Consider the following 16,384-nt stretch of genomic DNA (forward strand, 5'->3'; position numbering starts at 1 on the left):
TGGGGACCGGAGGGCTGTCCTACAGTCTGGCAGGTCTTTTCTAGTGGTGGTGTGAGCAAGAAATATGGAGGGAGAGGCTGATGTACTGGGGCAACCCCTGAGTGTCCGTAAGATAGGTCCTTGGGTAATGGATGGGGAAGCCCGTGGTGGTGACAGCCGTATCCAGGGATCAGACGGAGGCAACGTCGTGCAATTCAACTTTATTGAACAGGTAGCAGGCAAACGGTCAACAACAGATTCTGGTACTGGAGTGGTCGTGGAGAGGGGTCCTCGGGAATAGTTCACCAGCCTCGTAGTAGATGCTGGGATGGAGCTGTGTTCAAACTGTGGAAGCTGCAGCTCTGGATTAGAGTCTCCTGACTGAGTTCCTGGGATTGGGTTCTGTGTTAGTACTGATGGTGCGCTGTCTCCCTCTTCACTCTGACCATGTGCGGAGAGACCTGGAGGTAAAGAGGCCGGAGCCCCTTTTTACACTCCCCCTGGTCAGGTGGTAGCACCTCTCCAATCACACCCCCATAACAATACAGCCAACTCATTGGATAACATTATACACCCACTTAACTAGAACTACAGCTGCTATTACATAATGACCAGGATCTAGAACCTTCATAGAGGGTTATTGACTCCCTCCATCAGCTCCAAACCTGGAGAGGGCGCTATTCACAACCACCAGCCGCCTATGTATCTGCACATCCTGGAGTCGCCCCCTCAACCAGTTCAAAGGAAGGTGAGTTTTATAGCTTCTCTAATCAGCCAAAGTGTTTTCAGCTGTGCTAGCACTGGAACATCCATGAGCTTCTTATAGTTAGTGAACCCCTGGAGTGGTGGCTGTTGGGGCCTATATACAGCTGTGTAGATGTATACAGATGTATATGTAGATGTATACAGACGTTCACGGGCCAATGTAAAAACCAGACGATGCTACAAGAGTCACTTACCCAAAAAGGGTAATCCAAGTGATAAAATGAACTTTGATAGAGAAGTATAGCTGCTCCTGGTGTATCTAGATCCGGGTATGGGACATCCAGAGGCTCCTCCCTCATATCCCGCACATGCTCAGTGTCATCCACATGTATTTCCTTTACATTAGGACTTTATTAGGTGAGGACCAGGACGCACACGTTGTCACCTTGTTATAGTGAGATGTTTATTACAGAGAGTATCTGTTCCTCAGAAGTGTCCACCTCCAATAGGGTGATAGCAGGGGTAGGAGGAGGAGTTACAAGGGTGATAGTAGGGGTAGGAGGAGGAGTCAATAGGGTGATAGTAGGAGTAGGAGTCAATAGGGTGATAGTAGGGGTAAGAGGAGGAGTTACTAGGGTGATAGTAGAGGTAGGAGGAGGAGTTACTAGGGTGATAGTAGGGGTAGGAGGAGGAGTTACAAGGGTGATAGTAGGGGTAGGAGGAGGAGTCAATAGGGTGATAGTAGGAGTAGGAGTCAATAGGGTGATAGTAGGGGTAGGAGGAGGAGTTACTAGGGTGATAGTAGAGGTAGGAGGAGGAGTTACTAGGGTGATAGTAGGGGTAGGAGGAGGAGTTACAAGGGTGATAGTAGGGGTAGGAGGAGGAGTCAATAGGGTGATAGTAGGAGTAGGAGGAGGAGTCAATAGGGTGATAGTAGGGGTAGGAGGAGGAGTCAATAGGGTGATAGTAGGGGTAGGAGGAGGAGTTACTAGGGTGATAGTAGAGGTAGGAGGAGGAGTTACTAGAGTGATAGTAGGGGTAGGAGGAGGAGTTACTAGGGTGATAGTAGGGGTAGGAGGAGGAGTTACAAGGGTGATAGTAGGGGTAGGAGGAGGAGTCAATAGGGTGATAATAGGAGTAGGAGGAGGAGTCAATAGGGTGATAGTAGGGGTAGGAGGAGGAGTCAATAGGGTGATAGTAGGGGTAGGAGGAGGAGTCACTAGGGTGATAGTAGAGGTAGGAGGAGGAGTTACTAGGGTGATAGTAGGGGTAGGAGGAGGAGTTACAAGGGTGATAGTAGGGGTAGGAGGAGTCAATAGGGTGATAGTAGGGGTAGGAGGAGGAGTCAATAGGGTAATAGAAGGGGTAGGAGGAGGAGTTACTAGGGTTATAGTAGGGGTAGGAGGAGGAGTTACTAGGGTGATAGTAGGGGTAGGAGGAGGAGTTACAAGGGTGATAGTAGGGGTAGGAGGAAGAGTCAAAATGGTGATAGTAGGGGTAGGAGGATGAGTCAATAGGGTGATAGTAGGGGTAGGAGGAGGAGTCAATAAGGTGATAGTAGGGGTAGGAGGAGGAGTCAATAAGGTGATAGTAGGGGTAGGAGGAGGAGTTAATAGGGTGATAGTAGGGGTAGGTGGAGGAGTTACTAAGGTGATAGTAGGGGTAGGAGGAGGACTTACTAGGGTGATAGTAGGGGTAGGAGGAGGAGTTACAAGGGTGATAGTAGGGGTAGGAGGAGAAGCTATAAGGGTGATGGTAGGGGTAGAAGGAGTTAAAAGGGTAATAGTAGGGGTAGTAGGAGGAGTTACTAGGGTGATAGTAGAGGTAGGAGGAGGAGTTACTAGGGTGATAGTAGGGGTAGGAGGAGGAGTTACAAGGGTGATAGTAGGAGTAGGAGGAGGAGTCAATAGGGTGATAGTAGGGGTAGGATGAGGAGTTACTAGGGTGATAGTAGGGGTAGGAGGAGGAGTCAATAGGGTTATAGTAGGGGTAGGAGGAGGAGTTACTAGGGTGATAGTAGGGGTAGGAGGAGGAGTTACAAGGGTGATAGTAGGGGTAGGAGGAGGAGTTACAAGGGTGATAGTAGGGGTAGGAGGAGGAGTCAAAATGGTGATAGTAGGGGTAGGAGGAGGAGTCAATAGGGTGATAGTAGGGGTAGGAGGAGTCAATAGGGTGATAGTAGGGGTAGGAGGAGGAGTCAATAGGGTGATAGTAGGGGTAGGAGGAGGAGTCACTAGGGTGATAGTATGGGTAAGTGGAGGAGTTACTAGGGTGATAGTAGGGGTAGGAGGAGGAGTTACAAGGGTGATAGTAGGGGTAGGAGGAGAAGCTATAAGGGTGATGGTAGGGGTAGGAGGAGTTAAAAGGGTAATAGTAGGGGTAGTAGGAGGAGTTACAAGGGTAAAAGTAGGGGTAGTAGGAGGAGTTACAAGGGTAATAGGGGTAGTAGGAGGAGTTACACGGGGAAAAGGGGTAGTAGGAGGAGTTACAAGGGTGATAGTATGGGTAGGAGGAGGAGCTACAAGGGTGATAGGGGTAGGAGGAGGAGTTACAAGGTTAATAGTGGGGTAGTAGGAGTTACAAGGGTAATGGTAGGGGTAGTTGGAGGAGTTACAAGGGTAATAGTAAGGGTAGTAGGAGCTGTTACAAGGGTAATAGGGGTAGTAGTAGGAGTTACAAGGGTAAAAGTAGGGGTAGTAGGAGGAGTTACAAGGGAAATAGTAGGGGTAGTAGGAGGAGTTACAAGGGTAATAGTAGTGGTAGTAGGAAGAGTTACAAGGGTAATAGTAGTGGTAGTAGGAAGAGTTACAAGGGTAATAGTAGGGGTAGTAGGAGGAGTTACAAGGGTAATAGTAGTGGTAGTAGGTGGAGTTACAAGGGAAATAGTGGTAGTAGGTGGAGTTACAAAGGTAAAAGTAGGGTAGTAGAAGAAGTTACAAGGGTGATAGTAGTGGTAGTACGAATTACAAGGGTAATAGTAGGGGTAGTAGGAGGAGTTACAAGGGTAATAGTAGGGGTAGTAGGAGGAGTTACAAGGGTAATAGGGTAGGAGGAGGAGTTACAAGGGTAAGAGTAGTGTAGTTGGAGGAGTTACAAGGGTAATAGTAGTGTGGTAGGAGGAGCTACAAGGGAAATAGTAGTGTAGTAGGAGGAGTTACAAGAGTAATAGTAGTGGTAGTAGGAAGAGTTACAAGGGTAATAGTAGTGGTAGTAGGAAGAGTTACAAGGGTAATAGTAGTGGTACTAGGAGGAGTTACAAGGGTAATAGGGTAGTAGGAGGAGTTACAAGGGTAATAGTAGTGTAGTAGGAGGAGTTACAAGGGAAATAGTGGTAGTAGGAGGAGTTACAAGGGTAATAGTGGTAGTCGGAGGAGTTACAAGGGTAATAATAGGGTAGTAGGATGAGTTACAAGGAAAATAGTAGGGTTAGTAGGAGGAGTTACAAGGGTAATAGTAGGGTAGTAGGTAGAGTTACAAGGGTAATAGTAGGGGTAGTAGGAAGAGTTACAAGGGTAATAGTAGGGGTAGTAGGAGGATTTACAAGGGTAATAGTAGCGGTAGTAGGAGGAGTTAAAAGGGTAATAGTAGGGGTGGTAGGAGGAGTTACAAGGGTAATTGTAGGGTAGTAGGAGGAGTTACAAGGGAAATAGTGGTAGTAGGAGGAGTTACAAGGGTAATAGTGGTAGTAGGAGGAGTTACAAGGGTAATAGTAGTGTAGTAGGGGGAGTTACAAGGGAAATAGCAGTGTAGTAGGAGGAGTTACATGGGTAATAGTAGTGGTAGTAGGAGAAGTTACAAGGGTAATACTAGTGGTAGTAGGAGGAGTTACAAGAGTAAAAGTAGGGGTAGTAGGAGGAGTTACAAGGGTAATAGTAGGGTAGTAGGAGGAGCTGCAAGGGAAATAGTAGGGTAGTAGGAGGAGTTACAAGAGTAAAAGTAGTGGTAGTAGGAAGAGTTACAAGGGTAATAGTAGGGTAGTAGGAGGCGCTGCAAGGGAAAAAGTAGGGTAGTAGGAGGAGTTACAAGGGTAATAGTAGTGGTAGTAGGAAGAGTTACAAGGGTAATAGTAGGGTAGTAGGAGGAGTTACAAGGGAAATAGTGGTAGTAGGAGAAGTTACAAGGGTAATAGTGGAAGTAGGAGGAGTTACAAGGGTAATAGGGGAAGTAGGAGGAGTTACAAGGGTAATAGTAGTGTAGTAGGAGGAGTTACATGGGTAATAGTAGTGGTAGTAGGAGAAGTTACAAGCGTAATAGTAGTGGCAGTAGGAGGAGTTACAAGGGTAATAGTAGTGGTAGTAGGAGGAGTTACAAGGGTAATAGAAGTCTAGTAGGAGGAGTTACAAAGGAAATAGTAGTTTAGTAGGAGGAGTTACAAGGTTAATAGTAGCGGTAGTAGGAGGAGTTACAAGAGTAATAGCAGTGGTAGTAGGAAGAGTTACAAGGGTAATAGTGGTAGTACGAGGAGTTACAAGGGTAATAGTGGGGTAGTAGGAGGAGTTACATGGGTAATAGTAGTGTAGTAGGAGGAGTTACATGGGTAATAGTAGGGGTAGTAGTAGGAGTTACAACGGTAATAGTAGTGGTAGTAGGAGGAGTTACAAGGGAAATGGTAGGGTAGTAGGAGGAGTTACAAGGGAAATAGTGGTAGTAGGAGGAGTTACAAGGGTAATAGTGGTAGTAGTAGGAGTTACAAGGGTAATAGTGGTAGTAGGAGGAGTTGCAAGGGTAATAGTAGGGTAGTAGGAGGAGTTACAAGGGTAATAGTAGTGTAGTAGGAGGAGTTACATGGGTAATAGTAGTGGTAGTAGGAGAAGTTACAAGGGTAATAGTAGGGGTAGTAGGAGGAGTTACAAGGGAAATAGCAGTGTAGTAGGAGGACTTATGAGGGTAATAATAGTGGTAGTAGGAAGAGTTACAAGGGTAATAGTAGGGTAGTAGGAGGAGTTACAAGGGAAATAGTGGTAGTAGGAGGAGTTACAAGGGTAATAGTAGTGTAGTAGGAGGAGTCACATGGGTAATAGTAGTGGTAGTAGGAAGAGTTACAAGGGTAATAGTAGGGTAGTAGGAGGAGTTACAAGGGAAATAGTGGTAGTAGGAGGAGTTACAAGGGTAATAGTAGTGTAGTAGGAGGAGTCACATGGGTAATAGTAGTGGTAGTAGGAGGAGTTACAAGGGTAATAGTAGTGTAGTAGGAGGAGTCACATGGGTAATAGTAGTGGTAGTAGGAAGAGTTACAAGGGTAATAGTAGGGTAGTAGGAGGAGTTACAAGGGAAATAGTGGTAGTAGGAGGAGTTACAAGGGTAATAGTAGTGTAGTAGGAGGAGTCACATGGGTAATAGTAGTGGTAGTAGGAGAAGTTACAAGGGTAATAGTAGGGTAGTAGGAGGAGTTACAAGGGTAATAGTAGTGGTAGTAGGAAGAGTTACAAGGGTAATAGTAGGGTAGTAGGTAGAGTTACAAGGGAAATAGTGGTAGTAGGTGGAGTTACAAGGGTAATAGTAGTGGTAGGAGGAGGAGTTACAAGGGTAATAGTAGGGGTAGGAGGAGGAGTTCCAATGGTAATAGTAGGGGTAGGAGGAGGAGCTACAAGGGTAATAGTAGTGGTAGTAGGAGGAGTTACAAGGGTAATAGTAGGGTAGTAGGAGGAGTTACAAGGGAAATAGTGGTAGTAGGAGGAGTTACAAGGGTAATAATGGTAGGAGGAGTTACAAGGGTAATAGTGGTAGTAGGAGGAGTTACAAGGGTAATAGTAGTGGTAGTAGGAGGAGTTACAAGGGTAATAGTGGTAGTAGGAGGAGTTACAAGGGTAATAGTGGAAGTAGGAGGAGTTACAAGGGTAACTGGGATGAGGATGTCCCCACTATCCAGCGCTATGACTCGTTCCCCAAGTTGTATGACCTCAGGAATAATTACACGTCTCCCCGTCGCACTGGCCACGCCCGCTTGTGCACCCCATAATAATAATAGTGGAGTGAAGGGAACGTGAAAATATAAAAAGTCGGACACTTGTCCATCAAAATCAACCAAGGAAGGGAAGGGATTGGATGCGGAAGGGATTTAGGGGGAAACAATTCTATATCATATAACCTTCAATGTTATTTAGGGTTAAAAAGGCATCTAGACCCTTCTTGAAGCTCTCTGCTGTCCCCGCTGTGCTCTGCTCCTGAGCTCTCTGCTGTCCCTGCTGTGCTCTGCTCCTGAGCTCTCTGCTGTCCCCGCTGTGCTCTGCTCCTGAGCTCTCTGCTGTCCCCGCTGTGCTCTGCTCCTGAGCTCTCTGCTGTCCCTGCTGTGACCAGCGCCTGAGCTCTCTGCTGTCCCTGCTGTGACCAGCGCCTGAGCTCTCTGCTGTCCCCGCTGTGCTCTGCTCCTGAGCTCTCTGCTGTCCCTGCTGTGCTCTGCTCCTGAGCTCTCTGCTGTCCCTGCTGTGACCAGCGCCTGAGCTCTCTGCTGTCCCCGCTGTGCTCTGCTCCTGAGCTCTCTGCTGTCCCCGCTGTGCTCTGCTCCTGAGCTCTCTGCTGTCCCTGCTGTGCTCTGCTCCTGAGCTCTCTGCTGTCCCCGCTGTGCTCTGCTCCTGAGCTCTCTGCTGTCCCTGCTGTGCTCTGCTCCTGAGCTCTCTGCTGTCCCCGCTGTGCTCTGCTCCTGAGCTCTCTGCTGTGCTCTGCTCCTGAGCTCTCTACTGTCCCCGCTGTGCTCTGCTCCTGAGCTCTCTGCTGTCCCTGCTGTGACCAGCGCCTGAGCTCTCTGCTGTCCCCGCTGTGCTCTGCTCCTGAGCTCTCTGCTGTCCCCGCTGTGCTCTGCTCCTGAGCTCTCTGCTGTCCCTGCTGTGCTCTGCTCCTGAGCTCTCTGCTGTCCCCGCTGTGCTCTGCTCCTGAGCTCTCTGCTGTCCCTGCTGTGCTCTGCTCCTGAGCTCTCTGCTGTCCCCGCTGTGCTCTGCTCCTGAGCTCTCTGCTGTGCTCTGCTCCTGAGCTCTCTACTGTCCCCGCTGTGCTCTGCTCCTGAGCTCTCTGCTTTTCCTGCTGTGACCAGCGCCTGAGCTCTCTACTGTCCCCGCTGTGCTCTGCTCCTGAGCTTTCTGCTGTCCCTGCTGTGACCAGCGCCTGAGCTCTCTGCTGTCCCTTCTGTGCTCTGCTCCTGAGCTCTCTGCCGTCCCTGCTGTGACCAGCGCCTGAGCTCTCTACTGTCCCTGCTGTGACCAGCGCCTGAGGCAGGCTATTCCACAGATTGACAGTTCTCACAGTTCCCTTTCGTCCCCGGTGATTAAACCTTGATTTCTCCAGACGGAGACTCCGCCCCCTCGTCTTTTGATTTGATTTAATCTGAAACAACTTATCACCATATTTTTTGTATGGATTTCAATTTCTATTAGTCTGAGATTCCTCCAAATACCTGGCGAGACAAAGAAGACGCTCCTGAGGTCCGAATGATCAGTCACCTCCAGAATGTCGCGTGTTACATTAATGAGGCGTCCAGAGGCCGGAGGGACCCGCCGAAAATCCAGGATTCTACAGGACACAGACACAAGGAGGAGGTTACACCTGTAGTGATGTGGAACACACGTCAAAGAGGGGCGGCACAGTGAGATAGCGGATTAAGATCCAAAGGTGGGTGCAGGCTCGAAGGGTTTGATTCACGACCCTAGAGATATCAGAAGAAAAGGCAGGCGAGCAGCACTCCGTGGAAGAAGGTGTCTTTATTTCACAAGTGGATACAGCGACGTTTCGGCTGGCTCTATGCAGCCATTCTCAAGCATAGTGAATAGTGTTACAAGGCGGGCTTAAATCTCCCGCAGGATGTGACATCATATATAACAGCCAATCAGTGTACATAGTGATCGGTAACATGGTTACAAAGATTATATTATACAAATTACAGCACCAAGTGATACTCAATACAGTGTAACAACATGTGAGTACATGTGAGTGCCTAAGCATATAATATACTGAGGAACAACCACCGTAGTGATGTGTGTGTATGGAGGTTACACCTGTAGTGATGTGTGTGTATGGAGGTTACACGTGTAGTGATGTGTGTGTATGGAGGTTACACGTGTAGTGATGTGTGTGTATGGAGGTTACACGTGTAGTGATGTGTGTGTATGGAGGTTACACGTGTAGTGATGTGTGTGTATGGTGGTTACACCTGTAGTGATGTGTGTGTATGGAGGTTACACCTGTAGTGATGAGTGTGTATGGAGGTTACACCTGTAGTGATGTGTGTGTATGGTGATTATGCCTGTAGTGATGTGTGTGTATGGAGGTTACACCTGTAGTGATGTGTGTGTATGGAGGTTACACCTGTAGTGATGTGTGTGTATGGAGGTTACACCTGTAGTGATGTGTGTGTATGGTGGTTACACCTGTAGTGATGTGTGTGTATGGAGGTTACACCTGTAGTGATGTGTGTGTATGGAGGTTACACCTGTAGTGATGTGTGTGTATGGAGGTTACACCTGTAGTGATGTTTGTGTATGGAGGTTACGTCTGTAGTGATGTGTGTGTATGGAGGTTACGCCTGTAGTGATGTGTGTGTATGGAGGTTACGCCTGTAGTTATGTATGTATGGAGGTTACACCTGTAGTGATGTGTGTGTATGGAGGTTACGCCTGTAGTGATGTGTGTGTATGGAGGTTACACCTGTAGTGATGTGTGTGTATGGTGGTTACGCCTGTAGTGATGTGTGTGTATGGAGGTTACACCTGTAGTGATGTGTGTCTATGGAGGTTACACCTGTAGTGATGTGTGTGTATGGGGTTACACCTGTAGTGATGTGTGTGTATGGAGGTTACACCTGTAGTGATGTGTGTCTATGGAGGTTACGCCTGTAGTGATGTGTGTGTATGGAGGTTACACCTGTAGTGATGTGTGTGTATGGAGGTTACACCTGTAGTGATGTTTGTGTATGGAGGTTACACGTGTAGTGATGTGTGTGTATGGGGTTACACCTGTAGTGATGTGTGTGTATGGAGGTTACGCCTGTAGTGATGTGTGTGTATGGAGGTTACACCTGTAGTGATGTGTGTGTATGGAGGTTACACCTGTAGTGATGTGTGTGTATGGTGGTTACACCTGTAGTGATGTTTGTGTATGGAGGTTACACCTGTAGTGATGTGTGTATGGAGGTTACACCTGTAGTGATGTGTGTGTATGGAGGTTACACCTGTAGTGATGTGTGTGTATGGAGGTTACACCTGTAGTGATGTGTGTGTATGGAGGTTACACCTGTAGTGATGTGTGTGTATGGAGGTTACACCTGTAGTGATGTGTGTGTATGGAGGTTACACCTGTAGTGATGTGTGTGTATGGTGGTTACGCCTGTAGTGATGTGTGTGTATGGAGGTTACACCTGTAGTGATGTGTGTGTATGGAGGTTACACCTGTAGTGATGTGTGTGTATGGAGGTAACACCTGTAGTGATGTGTGTGTATGGAGGTAACACCTGTAGTGATGTGTGTGTATGGGGGTTACACCTGTAGTGATGTGTGTGTATGGAGGTTATACCTGTAGTGATGTGTGTGTATGGTGGTTACACCTGTAGTGATGTGTGTGTATGGTGGTTACACCTGTAGTGATGTGTGTGTATGGAGGTTACACCTGTAGTGATGTTTGTGTATGGAGGTTACACCTGTAGTGATGTGTGTATGGAGGTAACACCTGTAGTGATGTGTGTGTATGGAGGTTACGCCTGTAGTGATGTGTGTGTATGGAGGTTACGCCTGTAGTTATGTATGTATGGAGGTTACACCTGTAGTGATGTGTGTGTATGGTGGTTACACCTGTAGTGATGTGTGTGTATGGAGGTTACACCTGTAGTGATGTGTGTGTATGGAGGTTACACCTGTAGTGATGTGTGTGTATGGAGGTTACACCTGTAGTGATGTGTGTGTATGGTGGTTACACCTGTAGTGATGTGTGTGTATGGAGGTTACACCTGTAGTGATGTGTGTGTATGGAGGTTACACCTGTAGTGATGTTTGTGTATGGTGGTTACGCCTGTAGTGATGTGTGTGTATGGAGGTTACTCCTGTAGTGATGTGTGTGTATGGAGGTTACGCCTGTAGTGATGTGTGTGTATGGAGGTTACGCCTGTAGTGATGTGTGTGTATGGAGGTTACGCCTGTAGTGATGTGTGTGTATGGAGGTTACGCCTGTAGTAATGTGTGTGTATGGAGGTTACACCTGTAGTGATGTGTGTGTATGGTGGCTATACCTGTAGTGATGTGTGTGTATTGTGGGGTATTGCTCAGGTATAAGCTAGGTAGCGGTCGCAGACAGAGGGAAAGAGACAGTTCTCAGTTCAGTTCAGTGTTTATTCACACCACAAAACAAATGGAACAAAAATCCAGCATTGTCTTCATGCTTGTTTAAAACATAAACATACAGACCAGGCTTGGCCTTCTCACCCAGTAGCAGGGTCTTCACAAATAGTCCAAATTGTTGGTGTATGTTCACACCTTGCAGAAGCTGCTGCATAGCACTTAGTCCATTTAAAGTCCAAAACAGCCAACCTGTCCTCCTAGACAGGACACGTGTTTGCTCTTGGAACAAGCTTCTCCCTCTGAGACTAGAGCTCACTCCACTCTCTTGTGCACACTTCCAGCTCAGCTTTGTTAGCTGGAACACCCTGAAAACCCGGTTTGGACCGGTGCTTGAAGTTTGGTCCGGTGCTTGATTTCAGCTTGCTGCATTACTCTGAGCAACACAAGCTGAGAGGATAATACCTCCCATCCAGCAACAAACCCCTGACTGTGTCACATACCCCCTCCCTTTGTTCAACCTTGAGGGGATGAACACTCGCCAGACAGTGCACCCGGGACAGGGCATCTGCATTCCCCTGTAGCCGGCCTGCTCTGTGTTCCACTGTGAATTTGAAGTTCTGTAGAGACAAGAACCATCTGGTGACCCGAGCATTCCTCTCCTTGGCCTGGCTCATCCACTTGAGAGGTGAATGGTCAGTCACCAGTCGGAACTTCCTCCCCAACAGATAATAGCGGAGAGACTCGAGTGCCCACTTGATGGCTAGGCACTCCCTCTCCACTATACTGTACCTGGTTTCGGCTGGGGTGAGCTTGCGACTCAGGAACCCAACAGGATGCTCTTCCCCATTAATTTCCTGAGATAGTACAGCACCGAGGCCCACTTCAGAGGCATCGGTCTGTACTACAAACTCCCTCTTGAAGTCGGGTGTCACCAGGACTGGTGACCCACACAAGGCCGACTTCAAAGCGGAAAAAGCCTTCTCCGCTTGGTCATTCCAGCGAACCATCACTGTCTTACGTCCCTTCAGGAGCCCTGTCAATGGAGCCGCTACAGTAGCAAAATGGGGAATAAATCTCATATAATACCCCACCATCCCCAGGAATGACTTTATTTGCCTGGTGGTGACAGGCCGTGGCCAACTCCGTATTGCCTCTACCTTATTCATCTGGGGTTTGATGACTCCACGCCCAATGATATAGCCTAAGTACCGTGCCTCCTCTAGCCCTATGGCACATTTCTTTGGGTTAGCAGTTAGCCCGGCCCTACGGAGGGAGTCTACTACAGCCTGCACTTTTGCCAGATGACTCTCCCAGTCAGCACTGAAAATGACAATATCATCGAGGTACGCTGACGCGTAACGCCGATGTGGACGAAGCACAATGTCCATTAAACGCTGGAACGTGGCCGGGGCGCCATGCAGGCCAAAGGGTAACACTTTATACTGAAATAGTCCCTCAGGTGTGATAAAGGCAGTTTTCTCCTTGGCAGCCTCCGTCAAGGGCACTTGCCAGTACCCTTTAGTGAGGTCCAAGGTAGAAAAATACCTGGCCTGTCCTAAGCGCTCAATTAGCTCGTCCACCCGGGGCATGGGATAAGCATCAAATTTGGACACTTCGTTCAGTTTACGAAAATCGTTACAGAAACGTAGCGTCCCATCTGGTTTGGGTATCAAAACTATTGGGCTTGCCCACTCACTTCTTGACTCTTCAATTACGTCCAGCCGCAGCATCAACTGTACTTCCTCCGTGATGGCTTGTCGCCGAGCTTCGGGCACCCGGTACGGCTTTAGCCGGACTTTTGCCTGGGGCTCCGTGACAATGTCATGTTGGATTACGGAAGTACGTCCAGGGAGGTCAGAGAACACGTCCGTGTTCCGACTAACGAACTCCTTGGCCTCTTGAGCCTGTTTAGGGGAAAGGCTGTCAGCAATGCGCACTGTGGCAGCCGCTTCCCCGGGAACAGTTGGAGGTACTGGTTTCCCTTCCCCTAAACATACCGGCTGCGGGGTGCTCCCAACGCAGGTCTCCCTATCTCTCCAAGGCTTTAGTAAATTGACATGGTAGACCTGCTCTGGCTTCCGCCGCCCTGGCTGATGTACCTTGTAATTTACATTGCTTACCTTTTCCAGAATTTCGTAAGGGCCTTGCCACCTTGCGAGGAACTTACTGTCTACCGTTGGTACTAAAACCAAGACTCTGTCTCCTGGGTTAAAGCTCCGCACCTTAGCTACTCTATTGTAGACCTGACTCTGGGCTCGCTGAGCCGCCTCCATATGTTCCCTGACAAGGGGCAACACTGTCTCCATCCGCTCCTGCATCTTAGTGACATATTCAATGACACTCTTATGCGGAGTGGGCTGTTGCTCCCATGCCTCTTTGGCCACGTCCAGCAAACCTCGGGGATGTCTGCCATATAGTAATTCAAAGGGCGAGAACCCAGTAGAGGCCTGGGGCACCTCTCGCACTGCGAACATAAGATAGGGCAGAAGCAGATCCCAGTCCCTTCCATCCTTGGACACTGCTCTTTTCAGCATATTTTTCAAAGTTTGATTAAATCTCTCCACCAGGCCGTCTGTTTGGGGGTGGTAAACTGAAGTCCTTAACTGTTTAATCCCCAGCAACTTGCAGAGTTCCTTCATGACCTTCGACATGAAGGGAGTCCCCTGGTCTGTCAGAATCTCCTTAGGTATCCCAACCCTTGAAAACATCTCCATTAACTCCTTAGCTATAAGTTTGGCAGAGGTATGACGCAGTGGCACTGCTTCTGGATACCGGGTTGCGTAGTCAAGGACAACTAAAATATGTTGGTGACCCCTAGCAGATTTAGGTACTGGACCCACAAGGTCCATGGCAATTCTCTCAAAAGGTACCTCGATAATTGGGAGGGGTACTAGGGGACTGCGGAAGTGCTGCTGGGGGCTAGTTATTTGACAGGTCGGACAGGACTTACAAAACTCTTCCACCTCTTTGAACACACTGGGCCAGTAAAATCGCTGGAGTATACGGTCCTGGGTTTTCTGCGGCCCAAGGTGTCCACCTAAAACATGTTGGTGAGCAAGATCCAGTACCATCCTACGATATGCCTGAGGCACTATTAATTGTTCAACATTCTCACCCCGTAGTTGGGTGACCCGATACAGTAAATTATGGTGAACCACAAAACGAGGAAAAACTGCCTCAGCTCCTGGTTGTTGTGGCTCACCTTCAACCATTAACACATTCCCCCAGGCTCGGGACAGAGTCTGGTCCCGGAGTTGCGCCGTACCAAAATTGTCACCAGAGACGTTTAAGTCTGACAATTCAGGGCCTGGCGGCAAGTCCTCTACTTCCCCAACCATTACATTCATTGGTAGTGTCTCCCCATCATCCACCGAAGTGGCGGTCACCCCTACCGCTGGCCCTTCCGCCTCGGGTTCCCAAGGTTCTGGTTCTAGGTCTGGAACATGACCTTCAGCTATTGCTCTCCCTGACCCCTGGGGACTGACATGCAGTAACGATGGCCATAGTGCAGAGAATAATGGAAAGTCTCTTCCTATAATTAGGTCATAGGGCAGATTTGATGCTACTGCCACCTCGTGGACTTTCCTCCCAGCAGGTGTTTTTATGACCACCAGTGCGGTTGGATAATCTTTTAAGTCTCCATGAATACACAATACTCGAACCTTGCGACTAGTGAACTGAGAGGGTAGCGCCAGGGTATCCCGTACTATGGTCACTAGGCTCCCTGAGTCAAGTAGTGCATTAGCCCTGCACCCATCAACGGACACTGGGCACATGGGAGGTGCCCTATCTGCATCCAGGACGTCAGCGGTACATACAGGCCGTGCATAGAAGGAAGTACGGCGAGCGTACCCACAGTCCATAGGTTCGGAGGCCAAGGGGCAATTTGCAGCCACATGTCCCAGGACATGACAGCGCCAACAGCGGAGTGTGGGGACCTCACGAATCTTTGTGGAACGTTGTTTGGACATCGTTGGGGAGCTACTCCCAGCAGAAGGTCGGGGCTTTTCCTCAGTCACTGCAAGTGGGGGTGAGGGACGGGGTGGCTTACGTGTAGGGGTACAGTCCCGCACAAAGTCCTGGGTGGCTATGTAACGTTCCACCAGACCAACCAGCTGGTCTAAATTACCTGGGTCACCTTGACCTACCCAGCGCTGAATAGCAACCGGCAGAGTGCGCACAAAACGGTCTACCACCACCCTCTCCACTATTTGGGCTGGGGTTAAAGTCTCAGGCTGAAGCCACCTTTTTACCAGGTGCAGTAGGTCATAAGCTTGAGACCTGGCAGCTCGGGATTCCACAAACCCCCACTGATATACACGTTGGGCCCGCACATAAACATTGACCCCCATGCGTGCCAGGATCTCACCTTTCAACTTCTTGTAGTCCAGGGCATCCTCCTGAGTGAGGTCAAAATATGCCTTTAACGCATCGCCAGTCAGGAACGGGGCCACCACTTCAGCCCACTGGTCAGGCTGCAGCCCCTCACGCTCTGCCGTTCTCTCGAACACCGCCAGGAAGGCCTCTACGTCATCCTCCGCTGTCAGCTTTCTCAGCGCAGTTCGGACTCTCTCTCTGGCCGCAGGCTGTAGCTGGGTCACCACTGTTGGAGTCTCACGCAGCGCCTTTATTTGTTGTAGCAGTAAGTCGTTAGTCTGTTGCTGGGCCTGCATAGCCTCAGAGTGTGCCATCTGCTGTTGAACATTAGCTTGCACAAGTTGTTTAATCAGCTCCTCCATCTTGTCCGGTGATGCTAGCTGAAACTTTGCAGGTTTAATCCACGACATGCAATGGTGCCCAGAAAAAAAAAAGAACTCCGGTTTTGCACCACCCTCACTGCGTTTTGCCCGCTCCAAGCCACCAATTGTGGGGTATTGCTCAGGTATAAGCTAGGTAGCGGTCGCAGACAGAGGGAAAGAGACAGTTCTCAGTTCAGTTCAGTGTTTATTCACACCACAAAACAAATGGAACAAAAATCCAGCATTGTCTTCATGCTTGTTTAAAACATAAACATACAGACCAGGCTTGGCCTTCTCACCCAGTAGCAGGGTCTTCACAAATAGTCCAAATTGTTGGTGTATGTTCACACCTTGCAGAAGCTACTGCATAGCACTTAGTCCATTTAAAGTACAAAACAGCCAACCTGTCCTCCTAGACAGGACACGTGTTTGCTCTTGGAACAAGCTTCTCCCTCTGAGACTAGAGCTCACTCCACTCTCTTGTGCACACTTCCAGCTCAGCTTTGTTAGCTGGAACACCCTGAAAACCCGGTTTGGACCGGTGCTTGAAGTTTGGTCCGGTGCTTGATTTCAGCTTGCTGCATTACTCTGAGCAACACAAGCTGAGAGGATAATACCTCCCATCCAGCAACAAACCCCTGACTGTGTCACAGTATGGAGGTTACGCCTGTAGTGATGTGTGTGTATGGTGGCTATACCTGTAGT

At 48.8% G+C, this 16,384-nt stretch overlaps 1 protein-coding gene across 3 annotated transcripts in view; it reads right to left on the minus strand.

The window, feature by feature from the left end:
* FAM20A (FAM20A golgi associated secretory pathway pseudokinase) overlaps positions 1-16,384 on the minus strand; it is a 185,844-nt gene that overhangs the window by 42,899 nt on the left and 126,561 nt on the right. For all 3 annotated transcript variants that reach the window (XM_072131652.1, XM_072131653.1, XM_072131654.1), the window contains exon 6: positions 8,072-8,187. In XM_072131652.1, coding sequence (XP_071987753.1) covers positions 8,072-8,187 — 116 coding nt within the window. The remainder of the gene's footprint in view (positions 1-8,071; positions 8,188-16,384) is intronic.

Source organism: Engystomops pustulosus, unplaced genomic scaffold (assembly GCF_040894005.1).
Source record: "Engystomops pustulosus unplaced genomic scaffold, aEngPut4.maternal MAT_SCAFFOLD_116, whole genome shotgun sequence".
NCBI classification, from domain to species: domain Eukaryota; kingdom Metazoa; phylum Chordata; class Amphibia; order Anura; family Leptodactylidae; genus Engystomops; species Engystomops pustulosus.